We start from the raw sequence: 17239 nt of genomic DNA, 5'->3' as shown, positions 1-17239 counted from the left end.
CTAGTTCGTGCTGCCTTATTTCTTGCCCCGAAAGATGTTTCTTACATGAGTCACATAATGGCTCATCGCTGCGCCCTAGTCTGACATTGATCCCCACGATGATTCAAGGCAATACGTCGTTTTCGATTGTTTCAATACCTAGAATTTTTATCAAATAGACGGGTACAATTAGGGACGCACCCTTGATTTCCTTAAACAACAAACATAATACTTGATCAAGCTATTTAACAGGACGTCTTGCAGAACACTCGTTTTCTGCAACCTGTATTGAAAATAGAACTCAAAGCATTTATCATGCTTCTTTCCGACTTGCCTGCGGAGGTCATTTATCTTGTCGCCACTCATCTGCCAACTGCAAGTGCCTTGGCGTATTTGGGCCGGACGTGTCGCCGACTACACGAAATCATTTCTGGCGAAGATTGGAGGATTTTCCGGGCTTTTTTGAATAGCCGCTTTTACAACATACCTACACCCCCATTTTGGAAAGATGCGGCCCAGGCTCTCACTTCTCGTTCCCGCGCCTCGGATAGGCATGCGATTGTAGGCCGGTTCGTTCGCCGTCCATCTGATGCAGAGCAGATAGGCGGATCGCTCCAGGCAACTCGGAATGATAATCCTACCCATGAATATCGGCCTGCCATCGACTCATATGAAGTTTGGAATGGATCGAGTTGGCATGACCGACGTGAGGTGCTGGCCTGGAGCGCGGCGCATGAGCTGATACTCCAGATTCGACAGACTGGATCTCAAAAATCGCGAAAATCCTTTGTCTTCAATGATTTGGAACATATCAGTAGCCATGATGATATCAATAGCCTCCATCTCCTGCGCCCAGAGCACAGCGCAAAAAGTCCAAATCAGGAACATTTGATTCTTGGCCGAATGCGCGGTGAACTTGTGCATCTAGCAATTGCACCAGATAGTCACACCTATGACCTTAAACAAAAGTTTCAGACTTATGGCCTAGAGATTGAACGGACAGATATGTCCAACGGCCCAGAGCCAATACTCGCAACCCAGTTCAACAATGGAATAATCGCATTTTACAGCACGACAACAAACGATGCAGAAGTCCAAGCATTCGGGAATCTCCAGATAGGTGAGGGAGGTTCTGGGCGTAACAGGAGTTCCAAATTTCTTTCCCCAAATCGTTTCGCGGTGGCCACAGCTCGCCCAGAAGACCCAATTGCGGTCTCGACAATCTCGCAGGAACGAATATCGACGGAGCATTCAATATCCGCAGACGATTTGGTCCCAGCAGCATTAAACAGACTTGCAAGAAGGCCAATTGCTACCGCAATTGAACCCCTTAGCGGACAGACTGGAGACTCCCCAGGCAATACTTTCCTTGCAGCCTGGGGAGATGGTGCCTTGAGGTAAGCCTTTATGTCACCCTTATTAACGAACGACCAGTGCTTATGGCATGCAGACTTCATGATTTACGCTCGCACAAGCCATACGAAATGCTTTACGTAGATATAGCGGATTATAATCCCGTGTATAGCATTCATCCATTCGGCCATGACCGCTTTGTCGTCGGTGCAGGTGGCGATGCTGTCCTCAAGATATTCGACCTTCGAATGCCAACTACGTACAGCTACCGCGAAACGAGGCGACAGGCAAACCCCACGGCCAATGGCTTTTCGTCTTCGAGCCTCGCCCAAAGTCAACCATCCCCAAGCTATCCAAGCAAAGACCTCTCTATCTTTCTTTCTGTCAACCCTCCCACCTCCCGTAATGGTCATTTTCCTCGGGTTTCTAGAAACAGATACCGTGGTGCAATCTACACTATGTCATCTCCATCGCTCTTATCGCCCACCATATACACAGGTATCGCTGGGGGGATAGTTCGGCTGGATTTCGCGTCTACGGATGATTTAACAGGGCCGAATCAGAATTGGTACCGCGACGCCCTCGATTTGAACCTGGATTATAACAAGAACAAAACGACCAATGCCAACGATGCCATCGAGTTGTCTGCCTATGAGAGGCCGGATAGTAGGGATACAACAACCTGCTCCAAGTTGAGGTCCCAGAAACCGTTTTCAGAGATCGATGACCGGAGCATTGCAAATGAACAGACAACTGGTTGGGATAGAAGATGGAGGCCACTTGAAGCGCCTGGCGCGTGGAGGCGGAGGGATCTCTGATTTGCCTGCTTCTTCTTCACGATAGTGTAAGGATCGTTAAGCAATATTTTCTTTCTTTTCTTTTCTGTTCTTTTTTTTATATGGCATTGTTTACAGGAGGTGAGTTTTACGGCTGATATCGGGATTTAAAAGCATATAGAGGGTACTATGGCGTTGCTACCTTGGAAAATAAATAGCATTTGAATTTTGCGATAGCCACAAGATTTAGAAAGCTTTTAGGCAATTTTTGTCCCTTAACGAAAGGGGGAAATAAAACAACAGAAATAATTCACTCCTAGCTCCATAAGCGCCTTGCTTGCAAGCGACATAAACGAGATCTATTGCTAGAGATTAGATCTATCCCCTTGAATAAAACGAGCTTTTTGTTGGACGTAAAGAAAACGCCGCAGTAGAAACACAAAGAGGATGTAATTAGCGCAGAAAGATGAACCGGGGACTATGTCTGGCCTCGCATGGTATCATCCTAGTCGGTCATTCAGTCATCGAACTTGAACGACTTTCCGCCACCGATGTCGATAGGGCCACCACGGTACGAGCCACGCTTCTTCTTGTTCTTTTCCTTAGTGAATCCCTTGCCGCGAGTCACAGAGAGATCTTTGAAAGCCTTCTCGGCGTATGCGTAAGGGATGTAGGTGTTGGACGGGTGGTCATGAGGAAGCTCGCTGAGGGCTGCTAGGGGCGTAGGACGAGTGCCGGTGTGATTTCTCTTGCCGTTTCCGTTGTCGTTTCCTGGAGCTGGGCTAGCGCTAGAAGAGATAGGGGCTTGGGATGCGGCAGCAGCCGTTTTGGCAGGAGCTTCGGACTCAGAGTTCTGTAGTGTACCGCTAGTGCTAGAGGACCCCTCGGAGGAGTCATCTGAGGACTCGCTGGAGCTCGAGTCAGAAGGAGGAAGGGGCGTTTTGGTGGCGGTTTTGAGGGCCTTCTTGTCTGCCTTTTTGGCGGAGTCGGATTCAGATTCAGAGTCGGACGAGGACGAGGAATCAGATGAGTCGGAAGATGAATCCGACGATGAGCTGGACGAGCTAGACGAGGAGCTTGAAGAAGAGCTGGACGAGCTGGACGAGGAGCTTGAAGAAGAGCTGGAAGAGGCATCGGATTCAGAGTCCGATGAGGACGAAGAGGATTCCTTAGCCACCGATGTTACTTTGGTCTTCTTTGCTTTCGGAGCTTCCTCTGAATCAGATCCCGAGGACGAAGAATAGCTTGATTCAGCCTTCCGCTTAACTCCTTTAGAAGCAGGGCCAGGGGCAGGCGCTACCTCGTCCTCGTCTTCATCATCAGCATCACTGTCAGAACTCGACGAGGATGAGGACGAAGAGGACGACGAAGAAGAAGATGACGAAGAAGAAGATGACGAAGAAGAAGATGACGAAGAAGATGAAGACGAAGACGAGGAAGCTGAAGAGGACGAATCGCGTCTCTTCCGCTGAGGCTTTGGTGCCTCGGACATCTCCACATCAGAGTTAGATGAGTCGGAGTCTGATGAGCTATCGGCATCACTGTCACTGCGCGAAGATGAGCTGCCAGAGGAGCTGGAAGCCGTCTTGCCGTCCGCTTGGGCTTCGGAGGTTTGGAAAATTTCTAGTAGAGAGGGTACATCTTTCGAGTCCGTTTCAGGCGCTTTGATGGACTTTTTGGCCAGCTCCTTGGTAAAAGCTGCGCCTGTAGATGGAAACCCATTTTCAGAAAAGAACAGCGAGAGCACCGAGATCAAATTTGGCGGAAGTGCAGTGTCGGCACCCTTGCTGGCCTTTGTCTGCTTCATCGAACGTTGTCAGTAAAACCACTCTTGATATTATAAATTTCGGTGGTGTGGAAGCACGTTACCTTCTTCTCCGTCTTTGCGGATGCGCCTTTTTTACTGTGAACAGCCATTTCAGCAAAATGATATGGGCCTTCCAGGGTCAATCCGTGCTTATGCCGTTGTTGATTTCTTGAAAGAAAAAAGTGATAATGCGAAAAAAAAATTGGCAGAAAAAAATACTTGAAGGCGGTCATTCAGGGGACATTCCCCCATTGGTCGGGCCACTATCTCGATTCAAAGCTCACGTGCCTTCAAGAGCATGAGATGGGAAGAGCAAGCAAGCATCATAGAACACAACGTTTTGAGGGGATAGTCGCAATATGTAACATTATATTTTGCTTGGTATGATTTGTAAAAATATTATATATAGTATCGTACAGTTATAATTTCTAAGTACGCCATTGTTACACAGAATTACATTGAATAGATTGCGAACCTCGAGAAGTATACGGGAGAGTACTAGGACTCATGTATCATCCGGTAACGGCCACGAGCTCTCCGCCGCCGGTTCCATCCCCAGCAATGAGCTAATGATGCCGTTGAAGTCACTCCATTTTGCACGGCTTTGTCTGATATACAGTCCTGCTCTCGCTCTTGCCTTCACACTTCTTAATTACGCCTGAACTCAGCTCGAGTAGACTAACGTTTCTATTGCCTCCGTTCCGATCCTGCGCATCCGACCCGCGTTCTCTAGCATTCTCGACCATGTTCACCTAGCTTTGGATACCTCCTGAGTGATCCAGGCTCCCGACCATTTGAATCACAAGCATGAATGGCCCCGATCGATCGAGGGGTCCTCCGGGAGAAATCCCGCCGCAAAGGGATCCTCGCCGAGGCGCTGAAAGTCGGAATGGTGGACACGCTGGCTCCGGGGATGGTGCATCGAGGGCGGAGAGATTCGAGGACGAGAAGCGGAGGATTGTGCAAAGTAGCTTTGCTAAGAAAGATAGTGACGGTGCCTGTATGTCTACAGCAAACCCTCAGTTATTCCCCATCGAACTTTCTGCATGGCTGAAGTTGCCATTTCCCACTGAGCCTTTTTTTCAACTGGACAGGCTCGCAGCAGGGGCAATGCCCCGCTGTCGTTGTCTAGGTTCTAAGCTGACTTTTGCTTCCCCTAAACTACAGTGGTTGAATCCTACATCACTCACGTTCGAATTGTGGAAGATAGCGCGTATCCTTCCAGCCCCGCTCCGCCGACTGGACCCCCTGAGAACAAGAAAGCGAGAGTTATAATCGTCGCGGTGAGACGGTCCGGAAGAGTGCGCATGCACAAGGCTAGGGAAAATAATGACGGTTCATTCTCGATCGGTAAAACATGGATGTTGGATGATCTGTCGGCGATTCAATCATTCAATGCATGGGTGCCTTCCACCCCGCTGGAGGAACAACAAAAGCAGTGGGCGTCGAGTGTAGGCTTTGTGGTGAATGTTGGGAAACCGTATTACTGGCACGCGAAAACCTCAAAGGAGAAGGACTTCTTCATTGCGAGTTTGGTGAAGATCTACAAAAAGTACACGGGTGGTAAAATGCCTAATCTCATAGGTTTTGACGAGCGTGAGCGACAACTCCTTCTGGGAGCACCACCATCCGGCGCAAAGGGACCTATGCCGGGCCCATCGCACCCTGAAGGACCGCTCCCTCATCCACGTCCACCATCGTCTCAGGGAGGAAGTCGGCCTCAATCACCTCATTGGGCAGCCCGTGCACGCAGTCGTGATGCAGCCAAACGAAGACCAGCTGAGGAAGAATTGCCCATACGAGCTCAGAGGAGTCGCGAGCAAATGCGACGGCCATCAACAGGGCAGTCTGGGAAAAGTGGACCCCCTCCATTTGCACCTCCTCAACATCCTCCGCCGGTCACCCCAGTTGACCAAAATGACCAGCTACCACCTCCGCGTGCAATTGAGCGGCTTGCGGCTGAATCTGGGTCGCAGAGAACATCTCCACTCTCACCTCCAGGATCCAGGAATAAGGATGTCCCTAGCAGCCTGAGAACTGCACAGTCGAGGGAAAAGGTTAGCAAAGAGTCCAAGGAAGGTAGCCTATCAAGCCTCCACACCGAGCCCCGACCACCATCCTCCCGCAGTGGCAAAACTATACCTGAACCGCGCCCCACACCACGTAGTCAAGATTCGAACTCCAGTATACCCGAGACGAGACGAGTCAATGATGACATTGTCCCGGGACTTGTTCCGAGTGAACTGCGAGTTAAAGAACCCTCAAAAGGAGGTATCACAGCAATTTCCGCTTCTTCGGGGCAAGCGACAGCCCCTGTAGGAGATCAATTGAGCAGCTCGGGCCATATGCAAGCTGCCGACGTACCACCCGCATTATTTCCAGGTTCCTCTGCAAGTAACAGTACTCCTGCCAAGGCTGTTGAGGCACCACAAGCAGTTTCAGAGAAAAAGCCTGAGCCAAGTGAGACTATTAAGGAGAGCCAGCCAGCTTCCCCACCAACTAGTCCTCCGGAAGATCCAAAAGGGAATGAAGAAGATGCTTTTGACGCCCATCGACCGGGCCTTGGACCTATGATCAAAAAGAAGTCAAATAAAGATGTTGCTGGTGCGTTCCGCAAGGCTGCTAACGCGCATGGCGCATTCAAGCCTCGGGCCGGAGGTGCTGGGGAGAAGCTTTTGGCTGCTGCAAAAAAGCAAGCCGCTAGGGAAGGACCCGATGGGATCACCGGTGTTGTGCCTGCTCCATCCCTCCTTCGGAAACCAGACGAGGACTCTAAGGCGATTACAGCCGAGGAACGTGTTGAAGAGACTACTGCTGTATCTACACAGGAAGCCACAGTACCTACAGTGACTCCACCACTAGATATACCAGATGCACCCGCTGCACCCGCCGCACCCGCTGCCCCGGAACCTCCGAAGGTTCAGATTACAGAGGCTGTTGCAGATACCGCCGTAACGCCTATGCTGGACGTACCCGGCGGGGCATCGGATGCGTTAACCTCTAAAAAAGACGCAAGATCGCGTTCTGTATCGCCCTCTCCTCGAGATCGAAGGCGCAGACGTCATGAAGATAATACCGTAAAGTATTGTCAAGCGCTCGGACTTGACCCGAAAGTCCTTCTGGATCGCGGAGTGGACTTTGATGATATCTTGACTGATCTTGGCTGGAATGGCCGTCTTTCAGATGAAAAGAGAATCGAAGATCTTGAAGCAGATGTTCGTCGAGAGATCGGTCGTGTCGAGGCTACAAGCTGGCTTGGTAACCTCGAGCAACAAGAAGGCAAAGTAGATCAACTTGCCAAGCTAATCGACAAGACTGTTGATGAATGTGAGGAGCTAGACAATCTCCTAACCTTGTATTCGCACGAACTCAATGTAAGCCTCTGCCTCTCTTTTTTCAATTCCGTTTTGCTAACCCAAATTTAGACTCTTCGCGACGACGTATCATATATTGAGACCCAATCTCAAGGTTTACAAGTTCAGACCGCCAACCAAAAGCTCCTTCATAGTGAACTACAAACTCTATTGAAGACTCTCTCCATTTCGTCAAAGGACTTACAACCCTTGAAAGAAGCATCGCTCAGCAATGCTGATGGCTTAAGGGACACCGAGATTGCGCTCTCTGCTTTATACAAGGCGATGTTGACGATCGATCCCGGAATTTGGCACAACAAAAAACGATTCGATGCTTCTGGGGGCCACGGCACTGTGGGCGTCTATGCTGATACTGAGATCGGGCAGATGCGTGCCATCAAGGACAAAAAAGAGGAGTACCGTTTTCACTCGACATCTTTTCTTCAACGACTCAAGCAATTTATGGGTATCGCTTATCAAGTAGCGGAGCAGAAACGGGCTGATGCGGCAGCAAATTCAAACAAAGATCCGATGAAACTTGATGGCTCAGCCAGAGTTTATTCTCGTCGGGAGTTATGGGTATACAGTGCTTTAACCCTCTTCGCTAGGGAAGTTAGTGGGCCAGAATGGCAATCCTTGATCACCTCGTACGAACAACACGCCAGACAATCCTATCAAGCCGAGTTCCGTGATAACAGCATGGCATGGAAAAAGACAGCAAGAAAAATGACCGGCGACGAACAGGAACTGCTTTTCACCCATCAAGACAAAGAGAAGGAAGCGGAAGGCATCACAACAGCGGCGAGGAAGCTAACTGTGAGGCGGGGAAAGACTATCAGGGCGGCTGCGGGATTGAGACTATCCTCCGGCGAAAAACAGCATGGAAAGCTTGAACCTTTCGAAGTGTTCGCGGGCGCTCTTCAGGAATCGACGAAGATGATTTCAGAGGAGCAAAATTTTATCGTGCGTTTCTTCCACTTAACATCGCTTTCGAGCGCGGATTTTGCGGATATTGTGGCCTCGGGGGCACCGGACGAGCGTCCACTTCCCGACTTCACCATCAAACAATCACCCGATCCGGATCGGGCAATGGCAAGGAAGGTTGAGCAGGCCATGGATGAGCTTTACACATTCTGGCCTACTGACATGCAAAACCTTGTGGACTGGTCCGTCAAAGCGGATCCTCTGTAAGTTTACGACACTCAAGCTAACATTTCGTTTTATCAAAAACTAACGATGACCACAGACAAGGAATTGGTATCCTGTTTGCCCTGGAGAAGTCAATCTCCGAGTTGGATGATACCAACCAAGATTTCATTGTCCACTCACTCCAGAAGCTGCACACTCGCCTTCTTGGCCTCTTTAATCGGTTCGTCGATGAGCAGATCCGTGGCATAGAAGAGACCAAGGTCAAAGTCAACAAGCGAAAGGGTGTTATTTCGTTTATGAGAGTCTTCCCCAACTTCTCTGCTGCAGTAGAGAACATGCTTTCCGATCCATCACAAGAGCTCTATGACGTCCGCATCAGTATCGACGAGGCGTATGACCGCATCAACCGGGCGATGTGGGAGTCACTGAAATTTATCGCCAAGGAGGCACCCGGCCAGTCCACGGCAGTCGCAGCAGCAGCCAGCTCTGGTGATCCCGAAGACAAGGAAATATTGAATTATCATATTCTCTTGATTGAGAACATGAACCACTACGTTGAGGAGGTTGATGTTCGAAACTTACCGGTCCTAGAGCGATGGCGTGATCGTGCGCAAGAGGACATGGGTGAACACATGAAGCTCTACCTGGACTCTGTGGTCCATCGGCCACTTGGGAAATTAATCGACTTTATTGAGTCGGTAGAGGGTCTGGCAGCAGCGGCCAGTAGCCCAGCAGACATCGCGAGCCGTCCTAGCCACTCACGCTCCGTAGCGAAGAAGGTGCTGGCAGCCTACGACGGAAAAGAGATACGGCGGGGAGTTGAATTGCTAAGGAAACGAGTCGAGAAGCACTTTGGCGACGCAGACGACCCTGGACTCAGTCGGAGCCTGGTATTAAAAGTGATTCGAGAGTGTGAGGGTCGTTATGAGCAGGTGTACGACCGAACACAACACATCATCCGCACAGTATATGAAGGCTCACTTGAGCTTGAGTGGCGCAAGGAGGATGCTTTTGCCATGTTCCGCAAGTGATGATGTATTCTTTTTAACTTTTATATTCTTCTACTTATTTTTCTAGCAAGGAATTCTTAGTGCATGACGACTGGACTATTATTTTACCATGTATGGGTCTTAAAATGGCGCCTGGGTTGGATACTATCTAGCAATGCATTACCTCCTACCACCACTAGTATTCTTACGGCCATGTAACACGGTGTAACGGTGTAACGAGAGGTATGTCGGAGCATAGGGGTTGTGGGCAATGGCGCTGACAGCCCTGTGAAGTGCAATAAGAACGAGCGGGACGGCAGGATTGTGATTGCTGGAACTGCCAAAGTTTGGGAGCTGAGTGCCATGGGTCTCATTTCAGGCTCAGGGGCTATTACACCAAACACCCTGGACACGAAAAACCAACAGTAGCAAACAAACAATGGCAAGTTGGCCCTCAGCCAGCAGCCCACGGAGCCAAATTGCCCATTAGTAACCTGAGTCCAGCCCTGGCACGATTCCTGCGATTGGATCTGCTCTCGACTCTCCGCCTCCCGCTTGGACAACGATCGACCTCTGGATCTTTTCTTCTCGCTCGATCGCCTGCCCCCATTTGACAATCCTCGAGTCTCAAGGGCTGGTGCGCGCGATCCTAGCTTCTCTCCTTCCCTCAGACGACCGCTCGTTTCGTCTGCCAGTCCAATCCTCCAACTGGTATGCTCCCCCTCGCTCCCCCTTCTTTGCCTCTTCTCCACCGTTCCCGCCAAGCTGAGCAAAGGCACTCGGCCGGGGACTCCACCTCCGCCCACTACGCCTAGGGGCTCAGAAATCGCACAGCTTCAGAGGTCAATTGGTGGCCGTCCTGTCTGGATACCTGTCGTGTTGATTGCTCTGCCTCTCGTGGACTCCTGATTCTGCATCGAGCTCGCTGCTGCGCCGTGCCTTGTGATCGAGGACTTCTGACTTTCTTTCTTATCACGGCCTGTCTCAGAGACACGAGAATCTTCAAAGCTGATCGTGATCGTCGATTCTCTTCTCCCTAGGTTTCAAGTATACCGTAATAATTTTTAGTCGAGAATCGTATCGAATCAATTGGCACCGATCCGCACGGCGTCGATTTTCTTCACATTCCTTTCCAACCTCCCGAGTCCCGATACCGACGACAGATACCTCTCTGCATGTCGCGGCCCGTCCTCTTGGTCAGACCAGAATTCCAACTCTCCTCCCTTCGCTGAACCGACGCTCCTCACATTCCTCAATACGGCCCGTCGTGACAACTTCTGCGGGGTGCGCTCTGGCTCGCCGCATCGATAGCAGACATGCCCTGGCGGCCTCTGCCTCGAATTGCCTTTGCGGTCGCCATTTACCCCTTCCAGCCTTCCACCCCGGCCGATCTACCCCTAGAACTCGGCGATGAACTATACATCATTGAGCAAGGCGGCAAAAATGGTGAATGGTGTCGCGGTTACTTGGTTGCTCCGCCGTCTTTGCTAGCAGGTTTAACGAGCACCAAAGGTCAAACGCTCGAGGCGCGAGTCTTTTCGGGCATCTTTCCCCGCAATTGCGTAGAGATTCGCGAAGTGCTAGGAGACAGCGAGGGCAACAAGACCTTAACAAATGAAGAACGATCGATTGGCGACAGGACAGAAGATGTAGATGTGGATGTGCGGAGCAGTCTAGCTTTTTCTCAAGATGGCGAACATGCTGCCGGCGAATTGTCCGACGTCGTGATCGCAAAGAAAGAAAAGCCCTCGCAAATCCTCATCCAAAAGTCAGACGACGGTGATCAGTCAACTCCACGAGGGGCGCGGTCCAGCCCCTGGGGTATGCTGCCACTTACCCCGGTCAATGTAGCCCCTCGAGATCCGGATGCGCCCAAGCCAGCCGCGCCTGTTCCTATGCTCAAAATTGGTGACGAAACTCCCACTTCGCTTGCGGAGCCATTGGTTGATGAAATCGCCTCGTGTTTGCGCGAGTGGCATTCCACCAAGCTACACGAGTTACTCCTTTCACAACAATATCAGGTCGTGGAGGAAATGTCGAATATTGTCCAGGAACTTGATTACGCTAGACGGAAGCTTCTATACAACGTTCTCACGTCAAAGGAGAAAGAAGCTCTACGGCAGGAGGTAGTTTGGAAGCTTGTGCGAGGCAATAAACTACTTGGTGGGGAGGTCATTGTACGAGATCCGGAACAGAGAGGTCGGCTATTAACAGGCGAGGATTCCGCTGTACAATTGGCGAAGCTCCAGGCTGAAATGAGCATGCTCGAAAGCAGTCCCACCCAAACTTCCGACGTTGCTGTTCTCAATCATCTACTCTTGGAGGTCAACGCTGTCTCAGGTAATACTCCTGGCCCCGTGGTTCTGGCCGTTTATCTATGTGCCCTATCGGAAACCGGCACGTTAAAGCCCTTGTCCGAAACATATAACCTAGACATTCCGTCTCCAGAAGAATTTGCAAGCTCGGGTCAGAGCAACAAGCTCAAGACGCTCTTTACCGAGCTGTCTAGTACAGACATTGGGGACGGGTCGGCGGGCGGCCCCAAGCTTTACCTTGTGGTGAGCGTTCGAGCGCCAGAGGTAACCTCTGCAGGAAGTGACCTCGCGTTATCTACATCTTCAGCTTCTCGCGAAGGACCAGCTTCTCCTAAATCGCCTACCAATAGCAACTCTGTCAAGGGCCCCGGCCTGAAACCCCGCCGCAGCATGATGTGGTCCTCCAAACAACGCAGCGCCCAGAGCTTAGAACAGCCAAGGGAAGCCACCAAGCCTCCGCCTCAATCTTCTGGGAGTATGGCAAGCAACAAGGCAGGTGTTCAGTCACCGAAGGACTCTACACAGCTTCGTACCATCGGCGTCGGTCTCCTGGAAGTCTCCCCGATTCTACGTCAAGATAAAGACACTGAGCAGGTGGTCAACATTTGGTCCACTTCTGAGCGGACTGAGGATGGGGAAGGCTACACAGATGGGTTTGACGCCTTAATCCGTTCGTTACTGCCCAGCTCAACTGGCAAATATGTGAGATCTGCTCGGGCCGCTCGCATTCATCTTCACCTTTTCCCTTTTGTCGAATCCGATTCGGACATTTTGATCCGGAAGAACCCAACAGTTCTGCATGATGTCGTTCAAACTAGGAGGATTGGGTTTTCGCAGGCCCCATCTAAGCCTAGATCCGATATCTACCTCACTGTCTCGCAGGCTACCTTCCCAGCTGAGGCACTTCTCTCGCACCCTCATTCTGGCCAAATTCCAATGGCTTCAGATCCTGCACTCCGCAATCTGCAGCTCACTTTAGAGGTACGCACCGCATCAGGAGCACGAGTCGACAAATGTGTCTTCCCAGCTTCATCCAACCTAGCCGCGCATACAGCGTGGAGAACAACTATCACCGAGAAGGGAAAGCCCTGGAATCAGACCATCCGCCTCAACATCCCGGCTGACAAAATTCCCGGCTCCCATGTGATTATGAGCATTGCGGATGCCCCCGGATTCCCGTTTGCGTTAGCTTGGATGCCTTTATGGTACAATCAAGCCTTTATACGAGACGGCCCCCATTCTCTACTCTTGCATGCCTATGATAAACACACTTCAAGCATTGAGAATGGTAAAGGTGCCTATCTATCTTTGCCCTGGAGCGCCCTAGGAAAGAACGAATCTGCGAAGGACGAGGCGCTCACGGGTCCCCTTGCTACCCTTCACCTCGACACGCACCTGTGCAGCACAGAATACTCACAGGACCAAGTTATATTGAGCTTACTTAATTGGAAGGAGCGGCCCGTTGATGAAGTCCTGGATACTTTGAAGAGAGTTCTTTTCGTTCCAGAAATTGAGATCGTCAAGCAGTTGAGCAGCGTCTTCGACGCGCTGTTTTCGATTCTCGTGGAAAACGCAGGAAATGAGGAATACGAAGACCTTATCTTTAATAACCTTGTTACGGTTCTGGGGATTGTTCACGATCGACGATTCAACCTGGGCCCATTGGTGGACCACTACGCGGAGAACCAGTTCAACTTCCCTTTCGCAACACCATGCCTAATCCGAAGCTACCTCCGTCTCTTGCAGGCTAGCTCTGACCTGCAGCATTCACGTAGCCTTCGCGCTACTTTCAAGGTAGGTCGCCATGTGCTGAAGTTCATCATCAACGCCCGGCAGCAGCAGAAGTTGAAGGAAGAGGGAATCGGTATCACCCGTGTTCAATCAACCTTTAACCGAGACTTGCATACGATTTTCAAGTCACTGGAGGCGCTGATGAAAAATCCTTCACCCGCCATGGTCGGTAATAAAACTCTTGTTGTCCAACACTTCCACACCTGGATTCCAGAGCTCTCGGCGGTCCTGAGCCGGGATGAAGTGATCATGATCGCTTTGAGTTTCATGGACTCCTGTGCCGACGTGAAGGGAATGTTGATTCTGTACAAGTTGGTTCTAATTCAGCACTACACGAGACTCGATATCTTCAACTCTGGGTCAGAGAGACAGGGTCTTATTTCTAGCTGTGCCAATTGGTTGCATCCCTACTGGGGAGCCACAGGCGCTGTTTCTGATCTGTACCGTGATCAGGTCCGTCTGGTATGCGCCATTTTGGCAGAGCTTCTAACTCTGCCGGATCCGCAACTTTACACATTTATGCCGAAGATCATTTCTTCGTACTACTCCATCATTCCGGACGGTGTGGATGATACCGAATACCTGTCTCTTCTATTCAGCAAATCCTTCCCCTTCCAGCTTAAGCCTTCAAAGACCAGTCAAAAGTTTGATGAAGTCCTCGTCGAGCTGTCGGCCATCATGGCTGCAACTGCGGCGATACCCAACCCCAAACGCCTGCGGTTGAAGGATCTTGAACTTACCAATTTCCTTTCTCAGGCATTCGAGGTTCATAATTCGATATTGAACTGCGAGGCGTATCCCGAGAATTGGTTCAGTATCCATGTCTACAACCACAGGGCGACGGTGAAGAGCCTTGAGTACCTCGCTTCACTGATGATCGATAAGCTGCTGCCGGCTCCTGATGATGCGGAAACGTTTGATACAAGGGCGTGGGAATCTTTCTTCATGACACTACTGAAGGTCGTCTCAAGTGATGCTCTCGCCCTGGAAACTGTTCCAGAGCAGAAGCGGCGTACTATCTGGAAGATCGCTGGCGATGTTCGAGAACAAGGCGCAGATTTGTTGCACTCTACTTGGGAAGCGATCGGCTGGGAGACTGGCGAGGAAGAGAGAGAACGTTACGGACTCAAAAAACTTGGCGGTTACCAGGTGCAATACGTCCCAGGTCTTGTCGCCCCTATTATTGAGCTCTGTCTCAGTGTTCACGAGGGGCTGCGTCACGTAGCAGTTGATATTCTGCGAACCATGATCATCAGCGAATGGGATTTGAACCGGGATCTATCTATTATCGAGACTGAGGTAATATCCAGTTTAGATAATCTCTTCAAGTCAAAGAACATGAACGAGGGTGTTGTTCAGAAGCTCTTCATTGGCGAACTGCTTGGTCGTTTTGATGGCTGTGAAGCATTTGATGAAGACCTCGCAAAGGCAGTCAAGGCTCTCATAGAGACTGTTGATGAGCTTCTGGATCTATTTGTGGCATCTCAAGGCGGCTCTATGGCCGAGAGCTTGCATACTCTTCGGCTAATGGAGTACATGAAGGATATGGGTCGAGAAGATATCTTCATACGCTACGTCCATGAGCTCGCCCAAGGCCAGGCTTCCGCAGGCAATTTCACTGAGGCCGGACTCGCACTTCAATTCCATGCGGACTTATATGACTGGGATCCGAGGCGGTCCCTGCCCGAGCTTGCCAACCCTTCGTTCCCTGAACAAACTCCCTTTGAAAGGAAGGAATCCCTGTACTTCTCAATCATCCAATACCTTGAGGACGCTAAGGCTTGGACACATGCGCTAGCTTGCTATAAGGAGCTTGCATCGCATTACGAAGATACGGTCATGGATTTCTCCAAGCTCTCGCGCGCCCAGAGTTCGATGGCGAAGATCCACGAGTCCATTGCGAAAGAAGACAAACAGTTCCCCCGCTACTTCCGGGTCTCGTACAAGGGTCTTGGATTCCCACCGACGTTACGTGATAAGGAGTTTATCGTTGAATGTGCCCCGGCAGAACGCATGGCTACACTTATTGATCGCATGCAGAAGGAGCATCCGGCCGCGCAGGTGCTATCTTCCGGCGAAGTCCACGACTATGAAGGACAGTTCTTGTTTATCAGCCCAGTTAGTGTGCACCGAGACATAAACCACCCTGTCTACCAGCGATCCAAGATCTCACCGTCCGTCCGTGACCATCTCTTAATTTCGGAACCCACACGGTTCAGTTCCACGTTGAGGAGACATACTCGCGACGTGGATATCCAAGAGCAATGGGTGGAGAAGGTCATCTACACGACATCCGAACCCTTCCCCAACATTCTTCGGAGAAGCGAAGTGGTCAGTACCGAAGAGGTTGCATTATCACCCCTACAAACCGCCCTCGAACGGACCTGGCGCAAGACGCAAGAGCTATACTTGCTGTATAGACGTGCGGCGTCCGGCGAAGATATGAGTTTGACAAGCTTGACTGAAGCTCTTGAGCAATTGCTAGACCTAAACTCCGCCTCACCAAGCTGCGTCGCTCATTACCGTCAGTTTTTGACCGATAAGGCTGAAGATGATGAGGAGGACGAGGACGATGACGAGAATGCGAACACGCCCAAGCCAGCCGATCCGTTGCAAAATGCCCTTGCTGTGGCTCTCATTGACCATGCCTTGGCACTCAAGCACTCCATCGCACTATATTCGCGCCCATCACATCAGGCTACCCAGAGCGAGCTAACACGTCGGTTTGAAGAAGCCTTTGCGCCGGAACTCTCTTCCCTTCGACCCGTCGAGGCTACGCCTCCAATGCCGCTTCAAAGACCGTCCCCTATCTCGTCAGAAAGCCACCAGGTGACTGCTCTGCCTCGGTCAACGAGTCCAGAACAGGAGTTGATTCGCGCCTCGCGGAAGAACAGCCAGATTCGAAGACGAGGTTCACGGAAGCAATCTGTCAGCCAACGAATCAGCATCATGAATCCTTTCAAACGCTCCAATCACGGAGCAAGCAACTCTGTGGCCACGCTGCAGGGCCAGCCGAACGGCAAAGTTAACGGTCATGCTCGGGCTGTCTCGTCGGGCAAAGAAGAAGCTGATCTCGATGATGCTGCTACTGTCCATAGTCGAACAACGAACCAATCACGGGATACAAACCATAAGAGACGGAGTTTCTTTGGAGAAGTCTTGCAGAAGCACGCATCCTCTTTGTCGATAAGCGCTAGCGCTGCTGAGGACGACAGCGTGTCGCATAGGCGGCAACGATCTCGCAGCGCCTCTCGTAGCGCTGTGGACAAGTCCACGGAGAACGTCAGCCGCACCACATCTCGTCATAATGGCACCACAGAAGAACGACCAACTCCCTCAGTCACAAACCCTAAAGGAGGGTGGTCAACTATACCTTCAGTCACCGAGCACCCCCGGCCAGTAACACGCAGCAGTGCAACTTCGAACTCGGTTCGAAGCCCTGTCGCCCACACCAACGGTGCCTCGAACCCCGGGGGACCCGGGGGTGTACGGGATTCCGTCATGAAACGCTTCAGCTTGCTCAAGGGTGTTGGACGCAAAGCAAGCCGTCTTGATTTCAAAAACGAGCAACCCGTTCATGAGGAGTGATCTGATCTTTTCACCCTATTGATTATTTGTAATGTCTGGACATTATTCCTTCCTTTCTTTCTTTCTTTCTTTTTTTTTTTTTTTTTTTTCGTTTCCACCGAGCATCATGTTTGTATAAACCTTTAATTGGTTTCAAGTT

General features: G+C 50.8%; 4 protein-coding genes across 4 annotated transcripts; 3 read left to right on the top strand and 1 right to left on the bottom strand.

The window, feature by feature from the left end:
- Window positions 1-294: 294 nt before the first annotated feature.
- APUU_11587A (uncharacterized protein) lies at window positions 295-2150 on the top strand (the record flags this gene model as incomplete). The annotated part of the gene is made up of 2 exons (XM_041697693.1): window positions 295-1376; window positions 1430-2150. 2 exons carry the CDS (start codon window positions 295-297, stop codon window positions 2148-2150), a joined length of 1803 nt encoding a protein of 600 aa, XP_041550953.1.
- Window positions 2151-2625: 475 nt separating this feature from the next.
- On the bottom strand, window positions 2626-4025 carry APUU_11586S (nucleolar and coiled-body phosphoprotein 1 family protein; the record flags this gene model as incomplete). The annotated part of the gene is made up of 2 exons (XM_041697692.1): window positions 2626-3906; window positions 3978-4025. The coding sequence occupies 2 exons, from the start codon at window positions 4023-4025 to the stop codon at window positions 2626-2628; spliced, it is 1329 nt and encodes a 442-aa protein (XP_041550952.1).
- Window positions 4026-4722: 697 nt separating this feature from the next.
- On the top strand, window positions 4723-9448 carry APUU_11585A (GTP-Rho binding exocyst subunit SEC3; the record flags this gene model as incomplete). The annotated part of the gene is made up of 4 exons (XM_041697691.1): window positions 4723-4915; window positions 5083-7289; window positions 7341-8455; window positions 8515-9448. The coding sequence occupies 4 exons, from the start codon at window positions 4723-4725 to the stop codon at window positions 9446-9448; spliced, it is 4449 nt and encodes a 1482-aa protein (XP_041550951.1).
- Window positions 9449-10722: 1274 nt separating this feature from the next.
- Window positions 10723-17100, top strand: APUU_11584A (guanine nucleotide exchange factor DCK1; the record flags this gene model as incomplete). Its single annotated transcript, XM_041697690.1, has 1 exon — window positions 10723-17100. The coding sequence occupies one exon, from the start codon at window positions 10723-10725 to the stop codon at window positions 17098-17100; it is 6378 nt and encodes a 2125-aa protein (XP_041550950.1).
- Between the last annotated feature and the right edge of the window lie 139 nt (window positions 17101-17239).

The sequence above is a fragment of the Aspergillus puulaauensis genome, chromosome 1 (genome assembly GCF_016861865.1).
Source record: "Aspergillus puulaauensis MK2 DNA, chromosome 1, nearly complete sequence".
NCBI classification, from domain to species: domain Eukaryota; kingdom Fungi; phylum Ascomycota; class Eurotiomycetes; order Eurotiales; family Aspergillaceae; genus Aspergillus; species Aspergillus puulaauensis.
This window is presented reverse-complemented; position numbering and strand designations above follow the sequence as displayed.